The sequence below is a fragment of the Marmota flaviventris genome, chromosome 1 (assembly GCF_047511675.1).
Source record: "Marmota flaviventris isolate mMarFla1 chromosome 1, mMarFla1.hap1, whole genome shotgun sequence".
NCBI classification, from domain to species: domain Eukaryota; kingdom Metazoa; phylum Chordata; class Mammalia; order Rodentia; family Sciuridae; genus Marmota; species Marmota flaviventris.
In genome coordinates, this window is record NC_092498.1 from 13134872 (window position 1) to 13149150 (window position 14279).

Sequence of the window (14279 nt, forward strand, 5' to 3'; positions counted from 1 at the left end):
CGAAATTTTCCAAGCATACAAAAACACTAGAAGACTTACAGTATGCCCACCAAGACTCTACCACTGAGTAATCTGTTCTTATTAACATATTTCAGTGTGGTACACTTGCTGCAATCAATGAACCAATATTGATGTATAATTATTAAATAATTTCCTTTTTTTTGGTATTGTCAAATGTATAATGTTGTCTATACCATTCCTGTATTATACAAAATAACTGCACTGTCCTAAAATTCCCCTAGGATCAACCTATTCATCCATCTTTCTCCCCAAACCCTGGCAACCCCTGATCTGTCTCTGTAATTTTGCCTTTTTTAGAATGTCACTAATTGGAGTCATACCTTTTATATTCTTTTCAGACTGCCTTCTTCTCTTAACAATACACGTTTAAAAATTTTTCACAATATTTCACTTTGCGTCTGCACCGACCTGTTTATCCACTTAACTATGCAGTACATTTGGTTTTCTTCCAAGGTTGGTGATTTTGAATAAAGTTTCCATAAACACCCATGTGCAGACTTATTTGTGGACAGAAGTTTTCAACTCATTTGGGTAATAATGAGTGTCCCTGGTGGATTCTACGTCAAGGCCATGTTTCGATTTGTAAGTAAATGGTCACTATTTTCTTTAATGGCTCTATCATTTTGCACTTAGCAGCAATAGATTCCCAGCATCAGTTCAAGAGGTACAGAAAGAAAAGGACTAAGGTATTTCAAAGAGGAATTTAGTGTTAGGCAGAGGGAGCTATGTCAGTGCCAGAGGCCTGAGCACATCCACCCAGTGTCACACAAATAGGGCTGAGCATCACAGAGACAGGAGGGGTCAGTGTAGTTTAGACAGAAAACTGCCTGCAGAAACCAGACAGGACACAGCTGTGGAGACACTGCGAACTGAAACTTTGTCAGGTTATGTAATTTCTTGCCTGAAAGGAGCAGCTGGGGGGACCCAGGATTCCAGAAATCCTTTCTGCTGGGTCAGGGACAGAGTCACCAACCTTGTTTCCTTTCCCTCCAACAGCAGAAACCAACCCCCTTGTTTGACAGATGAACACCATTTTGGTAACTGAATCCTGCCACTGAAAAGAGTTTGGATCAGACTTTTATTTCAACCCTAGAGCTCCTCTGGCTTTATCTAATTTAATGCTTTCCCCATCCTCCTCTCCTCGTTTTCCAGAGACTCTGAGATGAAACGTGTCCTGGCAAAAGGCTCTCCCATTGTCATGAAGCTCATCCTCATCTGGGCTCTCTCACACCTGTCTCGTGAGTATGTGCCCAGCTGGCTTTGTGCTCACCAAAGAGAAATCCTGGGGGAAAGTGAAACATGGGTCAAGACAGGAGGCACCATGGCAGACTTGAGACGTGGGACTCATTCTCGGTCCCCACCAACTCCCTCCCTGTAACAGTGCCTGCCTGCCTGACCTGAGGTTGTTGGTGTGTATGCTTCTGGGGAGGCCAGGACCTTGACACCCCAACCAGAACCACTCCTAAGAAAGAGCTGACTCTGGACCTTTCTGGACCAGGATTAATGTTGGGGTGTGAGAATGGGAATGAGGCAAGGATTTCCCAATTCATGGGCACCGCAGAGCGTGAAACAGTCCTTTGTATTGGTCATTCCGCTTGCATTATTTTTGGAGAAAAGGAATAAGACTTGTGAAAGTATTCTAAAATCGGCAAAGAAAAAAGTGTCTTTAAAATGAGTTGATTTAATATTACATACACTGGATTCAGAAAGTATTTAAGAAAGCTTATTTGAAGAATATTTATTGTCACTTAAAAAGGCAAACACCTTTTTATTTTTTAAACAGATGTTTCTATCATTATTTTCTTCATGTTTAGAACAAAATCAATTTATAGGTTTAGCTTATACTTAAAGGTATCAAGAGAAGGTTGGAGAAGCCTATTAAATAATTCTCCTTTGGTTTTTCAGTGACTATTGAAAAATCTCAGAATTTCTTGTTGATGTCTCTCTTTCCAGTTGCCTTTGCCTATAATCCAGATTACACAGGTGCCATTACCCCCTCTTACTTGGTCTACTTGAAATCCGATTACTTGCCCTGCGTAGGAGCCCTGATCCACCCACTTTGGGTAATCACAGCTGCACATTGCAACTTGCCGTGAGTAATAAGCCACACTACTGTTTGGGTTTTCAGGTAGGACACTGCCCAGAACTATCTCCCAATTTAATGGGGTTAGAAAGATCTTTGAGGGGCATTCAGTGGCAGAGGAAAACATCGGTGGGCTAGTGAAGGCCCAGAGGATGGAGAAGCCACCTATGTTAAGTACTGTTGTGAATATCTATATCATTCCAGGAAGCTCCAGGTGGTGTTGGGGATCACAAACCCTTCAGATAGCAGGGAACGTTATGTGCAGGTGGTCGGCTATGAGAAGATGATCCATCATCCTTACTTCTCAGTCTCATCTATCCAAAATGACATCATGTTAATCAAGCTGAAAAAAGTGATTAATCTCAATAACTATGTGAAACTGGTCAAACTGCCCAACCATCCTGTCCGTGTGAATACCATGTGCATGGTCACCACCTGGGGCTACAACATTTGTGATGTCTGTGAGTCTGTAATATGTGTGATGTCTGCTGAATTCAATGGCATTCTCTTGAAATCAGCCATGCTTCTGAACGCTCACATCTCAGCTTCTGCAATTCTGCTAAATGAAGCTTTTCCCAGGCCTCCAAATTCATCCCTTTCAGATCATTCCCTTTCCCTTTCCATTACTCAAGGAATCCTTTAAGCCATTTTCCTGCTGTATCTTTTTATCATCTCTGCTTTCATGCATGATAGAAGTGGTTTCAGTGGAAAGAAGACATACCTGTCTAGTCCTAATTTCATTTTATCTTGGAACTTCGATTTCCTTAATGCTAAAGTGAAACCCAACACTAAGATGTTTTCAAACCATTGTAAGCAATAAAGAAACTTAGAGCCTTGAAATACCAAAAAATAAATAAATAAACAAATAAAAATAAAATATAAGCACAAGAAATATACTTAATCCTGTGCTAAATCGGAACATCTTTATGCAAGACTGCAGGAGATGACCTAGTTTAACTTAACAAAATATTTTAAACTGAGAACATTCTAGATAGTATTCATTTCTTCAGAAAACTGTCAAACTAAATATTCTACCTAAGCTTTCTTCTATGTCTTAAAATTAAAATTTCCCGAAAAAAAAAAAGTCAAGTTAACATAGCTTTCTGTTACCTGTCTGCCTAGACAGGTACCTACAGTTACCTAGCTTAGCCCAAAATTTTCATGCAAATCCTAATAGACTGTCAGTAGCTATTCATTTAAACACATTCATAAGGAGACAGGCACTTGTATCATAAGAAATTGTTAATGTGGTAACCTGTATCCAGGTCATCCTGACTACCACAGTTGTCCTATTCACACAATATTTCCTTTCTTACCATAGAAGGAGAAATAAGTTGAAAAAGAGAGAAAGTAAACCTGATTCAGTATGTAGGAAAACTGTTGAGGAAGTCCAACTTCTCTCTTTTCTGTAGCCAAGGAACCTGACTCACTGCAGAATGTGAACATCTCTGTAATCTCTGAGAAAGATTGTCAAGGAGGCTACAGAACCCAAACCATCAAGCAGAATATGTTCTGTGTGGGCATCGTGCCAGGAAGGAGGGTGCCTTGCAGGGTAAATGTTCTAATTACTTCTGCCTTAACTTCCCCCGTCCTTGTGGAAACTGTGGAAGGTAACCTGGTTTTCTTTCTGCTGGCAGGAAGTCTCAGCAGCCCCCGCAGTCTGCAATGGAGTACTCTACGGAATCCTGTCTTTTGCAGATGGATGTGTCTTGAGAGCCGATGTTGGCATCTATGCTAGTATTTTTCACTACTTGTCCTGGATTCAAAGTACAATCCAAAACAACTGAGGGTTCCACAGCAGGAATTCCACAGCATGTGACACAGCTTCTCCCATGTCCAACCTCAGAATTAATTAAATGGAATCCTGGGATGGTGCCATGTATAACTCTTACTTGTTCACTCATACACAGCGACCTTTCCTCCCACATAAATGAAGATGGAAAACTTGAAACTTCTTAGACCATTTGGGTTATTGAAGTGGACATGGCATTCTCTCCAACAGACAAAGGGGCCACTCCATTGTCACGTGGGGTATCCCACTTTCTATTTCTTCCTGAGTTAGATAATGTGTGTTTTTGGAAACTTGACACAACAATTGGAAAGAGGCATTCTAACAAGGAGTGGGCTAAATAGAAGAATGGGTGGGGAGAAGTGTTTAAACATGGGGATTGTGAGGGCATTACACTTCATTTCTGCGTGTCCACATAGGATTCTACACCAGGCACCGATAGATTTCACCCAGTCTTTTTGCAGGATTCCGGGTGTCTACTTGAGACAAATGAGGTTGCTATAAAAGTTACTTGGGGTTTGTGATGTGGCAGACAAACAGAATCCAGGCCCAATTTTCTTAATGCAAGCTTGCCTCTTATATTATAGCATTTGGCCTAGAAGCTCTACTTTCTCCTGGCTGTCACTCTGTCTTCTTTCTTTTCTGTTTACTTTTCTTTTCATCTCAACTCTGCAGCTTTGGTAACCACCAGAGCATTTTAATGTGTAGGTTTACAGGAGAGAGTCCTGTGGCTATTTGACTGAGGGTTAACAAAGCAGAAGCAAAAAACAGGTTCCAATGAGTTCAGCCTATGGCCACTAGCTTTTCAGTACAGCTTGGGGAGAAGAAAACCTGTCTCAGGAAACCCAAGTTCCAACAATACATTGTCCTCTCAAAGGTTCTAAAACCACCGAATCAGTTATGCCTAGCTTGGGATGCCTAGAAGAAGAGTTTTTGTGTATGAATTATTAAGCAACAATTATGAGAGCTTCACATTCATATATTTCATTAACTAAAATTTTAGTTATTGGAGAAACAAGTGGCATTGAAACGATTTTGCAAGAGACCACCTCAACCTCTGAGGGTGTTTCTCAGCTTGAACTGGTGCAAAGATTTCAACAGGTCACACTATGCTGTATAAGACCAGTTGATTCTGGGTAGCAACAAATGTGAGGTCCCTGAATTCCACGGACCTGGGTGCCATCCCCAGGTTTCACCATGAGCACTAGGAAGGGACTTCCCCAGTTGCTGAATATATTCCTTTTTTTGTGGAATGCATAAGACATTCACATAATTTGAGGATGGGGATGCTAGGGCAGTGGTGATAGTGAAGACAAATAGCTACTATGCTATGACAGAAAGGCCTCCCTTACCTCCACGTGGCAGATGGGAAACATGGGATACGGTAAACTGATGTTGATAACTGATGTAGGTTGTTGACTCTAGGTCTACAAGAATAGTGGTATCAGGGTCAGACTTACAAGAAGTCTTTGATACTGAGCCATGCACGTGGTCCACTTGTCTCTATTGTTCACTGTTCATGAAGCTCTTTCACAAGCATTTGGAAGCATATGGAGGAAGTTGAGAGCAGACTGTCCTGTCCAATGGATCACCAAAATCTTCTGAAGAGGAGTATTTAATGTGAGAATTCTCAGGGAACACAATTATTATCCTGCTCCAAGTTGACCTTGAAAAATTCTACTACAATACACAAATCTTCCACAAAGAATTTGTTCCCATTCCTCCCATCTTGCTCTTTCTGAGTGCCTATAAGGACAGAGCCCTAGCAACTCCCCAGAAACTTATATAAATCTTAATCTCAGGAAAGAGAACAACTGGTTATGTTAATTGAACTTCTGTCTCCTAAGAATTCCACTCATTTTCCTAAAGCATCCCTGGAAGGGGTGGTCCTATCACGGTAGCACACATGTAATTGGTAACAATATATCAAGCAAAACCAAACTCTCAACATCACTAATCATCAGGTGAACACAAATCACAAATACAAGTAGATATCACCTCACGTTCGTTAAATGGCTGTTCTCAAAACCAAGAAGGATAACAAGTGGTGGCAGGGATGTGGAGAAAGAAGAACATTTATTCATTGTCAGTTCAGTCATTATGTAAAATATTATGGAGGGCCCTAAGAATTAAATTTAGTTACCATAGGACATAATAACCCACTTTTAGACATATATGCAAAAGTCTGTACCTTGAGGGGAATATCTTTACTTCTGTGTTCATTGATGCATTATTCACAATGGCCAAAACATGGAGACAAACTAAATGTCCATCAACAGATGAATAGATAAAGGAAATATTAGCCTTAAAAGAATATTATCCTTGAAACAGGAGATACTTCCATTTACAATAATGAAGCCAGATTTCAAGATAGGTAGTTAGTGTAGCTAGGTAAATCAGGTCTGATATACAGTTTAATAGAGAAAAACAGATTCCCATCTGAATCTGGGAAATCAGAAACTATACCTGGGAGATTGAAATGTTAATGTCCCCAAGCCCTCCCCCCCCACACACATAGAACTATTAATGAGGCAGCTCCCAGCAGATAGTGAGGTGCTAATCAATTCCACCTGCCTTCCCACCTGCCTCCCTCATCATATGCAGGATAAAGGAAAATAAGCAAGATAAAGGACAGGACCTTAGATATAAAAAGGGATGAGACCTTCTCAACCCAGGGATTCTGCCTTTAAGGTCCCTTTCTTCCTGGGTGGGCGGTGGGGGGAGGTCTTCTCTGCTGTCCTTTAGTAAAGCCTTTTACTTTCCACTCAGCACTTGCCTTGGTGTGTTTCTGGGGTGTTATACTTCAACATTCGGGAAGCAAGGACTTGTCAAGGTAAGTGTCAATAACATGGATCAGCCTGAAGAGCATTAGGCTAAGAAAACATGTTAAGAACCTGGAGAATATTATGTTAAGGCACAGAAAGACAATGGCTGCATGTTCTCATGTACATAGGGGAACTAAAATAGTCAAACTCTTAGAAGCATGGAGTGGTTCCAGGGCCTCCAGGGAGGGAAAAATGTTAGTCGATGGTACCAAAAGTTTCATATATATCAGATTAATGAGCTTGGAGGTTTAATATTCATGGTGACTATAATTAACAACGTTGTGTTGCACCCTTCCTTGAAATTTCTAAGGTGGTACATCTTAAGTGTCCTCACCACAGGCACACACAAAAGGTAACTGTGAGATGACGAGTATGTTGATAAGCTTGAGTGTGGTGGTCATTTCATCATCAAATCACACACTTGAAATATATGCAATTTCTAGCCCAGCCACGATGGAAATCAGTATGGAAGCTCCTCAAAAGACTAGGTATGGAATCACCAGGTGACCCAGTTAATGCCACTTCTCAATTTTCTCCTGAAGAATTGAAGTCATCTTAATACAGTGAAACATGCATACCTATTTTTAAAACAGCACAATTCACAACAGCCAAACTACAGAACCAGCCTAGGTCCCTCAATGGATGAATAAATAAAGAAAATGTGGCATATATACACATTGGAGTTTAATTCAGCCATAAAGAAAAATGAAATCATGGCATTTGCAGGAAAATGCATATAAATAGAGACCATTCGGTTAAGTAATATAAATCAAACTCAGAAGGTTAAGGGTTGTATGTTTTCTTTCATGCAGAAGCTAGAGAGGAAAAGGGAAAACAAAGTTGGTGTATATATACTAAAAAATCAAAGAGAGATCAGTAAAGGAAAGGGACTTCAGGTGATGGGGGGGGGGGGCAGGGAGCAAGTGCTGGGGAATAATACTGGCCAAATTATATTGATGATATATTGTGTGTATATATGAATATGTAACAACCAGTCAAAATATGTACAACTGTAGTGCACCAATAAAAAATATAGAGGAAAAAAAACAAAATGCTATCCTTTTGGGAATACATATATAAAATAAATTTTATTTTTGGATTTCTACTGTTTTGAACAAAATCAAATGTATTTATCAGAAAACAAATGTCTTTTCTTTGTCTCTCTTTCCCAGTCTTTTGATTTGTTTTTCAAAATAATTATTAAGTTGTTAAAAATCACAGGTAGGATTTGCTTTTACTACAAAGTGCACATGAAAATTTGCTTTTGCCTGTCCCTTTATGCCCCTAAATCCCTATGTCTATTCATCTATTTGGCACATCTGTAGTCTCTTGAGCCCCATATCAGCATCTCAAAACAGGGGGCCAGTCCTATTTTAGTTGAGAGTATTCAAACATCCTCCTGGCTCCAGTGACTTGTCACCAAGCCACGCTTGCTGTTACACCTTCCCGGTAAAACAATGGGACTTCTGTTCTGTTCATGCAACCATGCAACGAAGTCCCCCTTTCATCCCAGTTCTATTACTACTACCTTTGTCTTGACAATCTTGTTTGACTGCCCTGCTTTTACAAGCCAAGACTCTGCCTTATCTCCCTAGAGGATTCTGAAATCCCCTGTGGGCACCAGCACCCACTGCCAGCCTTCCCAGGGACTAACAGCTAGTTTCTTCCTCTCCACGCAGCCTCTCCTCAACCTGCAGTGCCCTTGCTCACCACGTGGACTGGACTCTGCCAGCTTGCCCTTTCCCCCTCATTCCAATAGGGTTTGGTGAATGGATTCCCTTGTGTAATTTCCATCCTCCCCACTCTTTGATCTCTGCCATCAGCACCTCCACTGAGAGCTCATCCAATTCTTAAATCATCTATTACCTCTGTTTTCACCAAGACCAAAAGACTCAAATCCATTATAATAAGAGTTTTTAAAAGAGCACTCTCTTCCACCTTTAGCTAACTTAGCCTCTTTGGTCCTGCTTTCTTTATCTATAAAGTGGGACAAATCATATGTCTCTGGATTGTTGAGAAGGAAAAAGAGGACTTACCAAAGTCATGTGCCATGGTATTTAGTACACAGCTGGCATTCAATAAGCCTTTGCTACAGGAGGATTGGGGAATCTGTTACTATTTCTTTATAGCTACTGTCTTAGTCCATTCGTGCTGTTATTACAAAATACCTGAGACTAGATAGTTTAAAAACAACTGAAATTTATTTATTTCTTACAGCTTTGGAGACTGACAACTCCAAGATCATGACATTGTGTTGGTGTCATGACATCATGTAGCTGTATCCTCACGTGGCAGAATGCAAAAGGGCAAGAAATAAAACAAAACAAAAACACCAGTTCTCTCTTTGGAGCACATTGACAAGGCACTATTCCTGTCCATGAAAATGGATCCCTCAGGTGCTAGTCACCTCCTAAGGGCTCCTACTGCACTGGGGATTGAATCTCAACATACATTTCGGAGGGGACACAAACATTTCAATGTAGCGCCTGTGTTTATCTTTCTCCAACCAGAGGAGAAACTATGGATCAAGTCCACAAAATAAATTAATCAGAATCAGAGAGCCAAAGAACATTCTGATATGTAACTTCTCCTACTCAGGCACCTGGGCCTTATACAGCCTGAGAGAGAGGCTTTTAAACATAAAACATACAGCAGATATTTTTCTGCAATCTCTCATGGCTGGGCCATGACAGGTTGAAACTGAAAAGCAGGGTAGCAGTCCAAGCCCCTCCTCATGCTCTCGTTTTTCCTCCTCCTGCAAACATGTCCCACCCTCTCCAGTTCCCGGTAGCTATCTGTGACCCTCACCAAGGTTCTCTCCTGCCAGTGAGAAACCACTTTCAAATTATCTGTTTCTCCAGCTTCCCTACATCTCCATCTAGTCTTTGAAGTTCTATTTTCCAATCGGATTGATTGTACCTTCAAGTAGTGACAGGTGAATCATGTTCCAGTGTTAAAAACTACCTGGGGGAACCTTCAGATTTACTTCTTCTGGTCTATTTCTAATCTAATTATTGACAGAACTGTAATCCAAAGAAATAGTGATGGGATTCTAGCTGTTATGTCAGGAAGGTAGGAGAATTATTTGAAGATAAGAATGGATGTCTCAGAATGTCCCTTGGGTCATGAGAAGAAAGCCTGTTTGTCCTCTGTCCCCACTGTCACACAACAAAGCCATCTTTTTCAACAGCACATAATATTTTAGGAAAGATCAGGAACATGTAAACCTGAACAAGGGTGGTGGCACCCAAGCTGGCCTGCCCAGCCCCAGGCTGCACCAAAGCAATACTGCCGCCAGATGACACCCATCTGGAGATCTTTCTGTGGGAAGGGAGCGTGGGGGTGACAGACAGGAGGCTGAGGGAAGGAAGGGAAGAATACAGGAGACCCCTTCCAGTGTGCTAGGCCTCCCAACCAACACCACACACATCATGGAGAACGGTGGGTGAATGGTGACCCCTAATGGAAAAACTCCTCAATCACAGGGGCTTAGGAAACAGCCCTGCCAGCGTCTCTACCACACAACCCACAGCACCATTAGTGATCGGGTACTTTGGATCTGCCTTTGCAGCTGTTCATTGCCACCTGCATCCTGGTTGTGTGCCCACGTGGTCTACACCCCTGGGATACAGACATTCAATCTAGAAGCAGAGTGGCTCAGCTACAGAAGCCCTTCCTATGGACTTAGGATCTCTCTCTCTCTCTCTCTCTCTCTCTCTCTCTCTCCCTCCCTCCCTCCCTCCCTCCATCCATCCCTCTTCATTCTGCGCTTCCAAGCTTCCAAGGTACTACCCAACACTTAGCCTGGAGCTTGTGCCTCCTCATTCCACTCCCTGCTCTAGGAATGACCTCAGAGCCAGCTCTGACTTGTGGCTTTATGGGACAATATTCAGGAATCCCTCCCCTGCAGATCCAGACCTTGCTCTTTTGGGAGGTCTTACTGTCTTAAAGATAAGCTTGAGTTTGAGGTGTAAGGAGTTGAGATAAGTATGAGTAATGAGAATGGAGATGTCATCAGAAAAATAAAATAGGAGTTTATTCTAGGGGTGTGAAGGGGAGGCTACACACTCAGCAATTCCGCCCATGCCTTTATTGAGCTTCCAGTGTTTCTCCAGGTTTCTCACTTTTGGGATTGATACCGCATTATCATGCAATATGCTTTTTATGTATGCAAACTATGGAAAGAACAACTATTGCTAGTTGATTGAGGTTTAGGTGAAATAAGAGCCTTCCCCAACACACACAAGTGTTCACACTCAAGCCCTCTAGAAGCTGGGATGAGATTGCTGTGCTGTTTAAGCAGAGAAAGTCAAATGGTAAATCAGCAGGAGATTCCACTTGTGGTTAGAGCAAGAAGGGAGGGTGAAGGCGAGGAGGAAGCAGGCAGAAGAGATCCTAGAAACCAGGGTGTCTGTGTGTGTGGTTTTTATTCAAAGGCCCCAGGAGGGTTTCTCACTGTGTCTTTGCTGCAGGTACAGAACAGGACTCTTCCCTGGGTGACGTTGGTCACGTGCAGCCTCAGCTCCGTGTCACTGACCCGTGTGGCCAGGTAATTGGCTCCTGGAAGGGATATAGCCTCCTTGTCCCCAGGGCTTCCCAGAGTGGCCAGCCACTGAAACTGCTGCTGGAGATCCTGTTGGTACCAGCTCATCCAGGGGTACTGGGAATTCCTCAGGATGCAGCGCAGAGTCTCAGCTTGTCCACGTGGTACCAGAACCCACCTGGGCCTTTGCTCCACCAGGCTTGCAGAGGGGTCTGGAACACAAAGGCTGGTGGAAGCGAAGGCACAGACAGTGGTTGCAGGGGGGTAACAAATTGAGCTCATTTCTGGGGAGGGAGTCCATGAGTGACACTGACAGGAGGCTGCAGGGAGCAGAAGGGACACTTGCCAGGGGAGAGGCTGTCCCTAGGGCATTGTCCAAGACTGGGATTAGGGAGCACCTTCTCTGCCTATGGTGCTCTAGTGCTTCATCTCTCTCTTCCTCCCTCAACCCACCGAGTGGCCTCCCCCGCTTGTCATCAGACCTGCACTCAGGTCTGCAGCCAGGAGCACCCAGACGCACACAATGGAAAATGGCCCCATCCCCTGGCCCCTCTGGCTCTCTCCTGAAGGCTGTGAGACAAAGCAGGATCTCGCCTATAAGACAGCAATCAGAGGCTGGGTCTATTGGCCTGAGGTGCCAAAGGGCGTGGCTTCTTCAGGAAACCAAATATGTTGTCTCCTTTCTCTGAAGCACAAAGTTCTAACAAAAGGCTTCTGTGATTTCCTGCTTCCTGAGCTTCCCCATGCACTCCCACCCTCCCCCTGCACTCCCCATATTCCTGAAGACCTCTTTGAAGGGAGGCCTGGCACCCTCTCCTGCACCCCAAGATACCTGGAGGTAGTTGGAATCCAAGCCTCAGATCGTTGCAAGGGATCAAAATATCTCAACACAACCAAATGAGGCTTATAGAACTGAGCCATCATCCCTGGCCCACATGCTCCACTTACGCTGGAGGCTGTTACAGGGCCACACTGAGGCATGACCATGTATGGCAAGTGTATGATAATGGTCACCCATCACCAATGATCTGTGCCTGACTCTGTGAGGACCAATACAAATTCCGTGGAGAAAAAAGGGAAGACTCCTTCCTTACCCTCCCTTTTCTTTTTTTGAATTCTTTTTAGATGTTGATGGACCTTTATTTTATTCATTTATTTATATGCAGTGCTGAGAATCGAACCCAGTGCCTCACACACGCTAGGCAAGTGCTCTACCACTGAGCCACAACCCCAGCCCACTTATCCTCCCTTTTCTTGAAGCATTTTCATTAGAGAACTTGGAATGATAAATTCCCCCTGTCTGTTTGGAATGTTTGAAAATCTTTCGAAAAGCTCAGTTAAACCCCTTGCTAGCTTTAAAACCCAAGAATGACATCTTCTCGAGGACCATTTCTTTGAAATTTAATCCTCAGGGTTAAGGTTGGCGCCCCTATCTCCCAGGTCCCAAGGAAGTAGCAGCCTTCTATTGGGAACCTGGCTTAACTCAGGTAGAAACCTAACTTAATTTAGCAAAGAGCCTAGTGCAGAAGTCCAAATTAAGTAAAAACCTTATTTCAAGTTGCAAAACTACTTTCTGTTGTAAAGATATAGGAAATTTTTTATTTGGTTGGGGGCAACATGGATGTACTCCAGTTGCCAAGTGAGTCTAAGATGAAGGGTGTCTGACAAATGGGTCTGTGAAGCCCTCCAAGTTCATCTTAAGAATACACTCAGGGTGGGTTATATCCGTCTTTGCAACTTTTTAGTAAATTAAGATTCATGCGCCTTACTTTCCAGTGAAATGCTTATGTACTAATAAAGTTATTTTCTTTTTCTTTTACCTCGTGGGGATTTTTATCACTTATTTAAAATAATATTTAATTATTAAACATACATTTATTAATTTATTAAATATATTTAATCATATTTGATTGATTTATAGTAACTCATGTATATAAATATAACTAATTATATATTTTCCAACTGCTCACTTTGCTGTCTCTCCTGCCTAGTGGCCCTCAGTTTCTTCATCTACAAAAGGGAGATAATATTGAAAACTATTTTGTAAGAGTGAATGCATCGGTACATGAAAATATTCTTTTTTTTTATATCATTTATTTATTTATTTATTTATTTTTTAAAATTTTTTATTGTTGGCTGTTCAAAACATTACATAGTTCTTGATATATCATATTTCACACTTTGATTCAAGTGGGTTATGAGCTCCCATTTTTACCCCATATACAGATTGCAGAATCACATCAGTTACACATCCATTGATTTATATATTGCCATACTAGTGTCTGTTGTGTTCTGCTGCCTTTCCTATCCTCTACTATCCCCCCTCCCCTCCCCTCCCCTCCCCTCTTCTCTCTCTGCCCCCTCTACTGACATTCATTTGTCCCCCTTGTATTATTTTTCCCTTTCCCCTCACTTCCTCTTGTATGTACTTTTGTATAACTCTGAGGGTCTCCTTCCATTTCCATGCAATTTCCCTTCTCTCTCCCTTTCCCTCCCACCTCTCATCTCTGTTTAATGTTAATCTTCTTCTCATGCTCTTCGACCCTACTCTGTTCTTAGTTACTCTCCTTATATCAAAGAAGACATTTGGCATTTGTTTTTTAGGGATTGGCTAGCTTCACTTAGCATAATCTGCTCTAATGCCATCCATTTCCCTGTAAATTCTATGATTTTGTCATTTTTTAATGCAGAGTAATACTCCATTGTGTTTAAATGCCACATTTTTTTTTATCCATTCATCTATTGAAGGGCATCTAGGTTGGTTCCACAGTCTTGCTATTGTGAATTGTGCTGCTATGAACATCCATGTAGCAGTGTCCCTGTAGCATGCTCTTTTTAGGTCTTTAGGGAATAGACCGAGAAGGGGAATAGCTGGGTCAAATGGTGGCTCCATTCCCAGCTTTCCAAGAAAAAAAATATGGAACGCTTCACGAATTTGCGTGTCATCCTTGCGCAGGGGCCATGCTAATCTTCTCTGTATCGTTCCAATTTTAGTATATGTGCTGCCGAAGCGAGCAC

General features: G+C 42.2%; 1 protein-coding gene and 1 non-coding gene across 2 annotated transcripts; one reads left to right on the forward strand and one right to left on the reverse strand.

The window, feature by feature from the left end:
- The first annotated feature begins 1219 nt into the window (after positions 1 to 1219).
- Prss58 (serine protease 58) lies at positions 1220 to 3891 on the forward strand. The gene is made up of 5 exons (XM_027922279.2): positions 1220 to 1259; positions 1975 to 2113; positions 2309 to 2565; positions 3517 to 3656; positions 3742 to 3891. Exons 1-5 carry the CDS (start codon positions 1220 to 1222, stop codon positions 3889 to 3891), a joined length of 726 nt encoding a protein of 241 aa, XP_027778080.2.
- Positions 3892 to 14172: 10281 nt separating this feature from the next.
- On the reverse strand, positions 14173 to 14279 carry LOC114080703 (U6 spliceosomal RNA). The gene has a single exon (XR_003580655.1). It is a non-coding gene; the product is annotated as a U6 spliceosomal RNA (small nuclear RNA).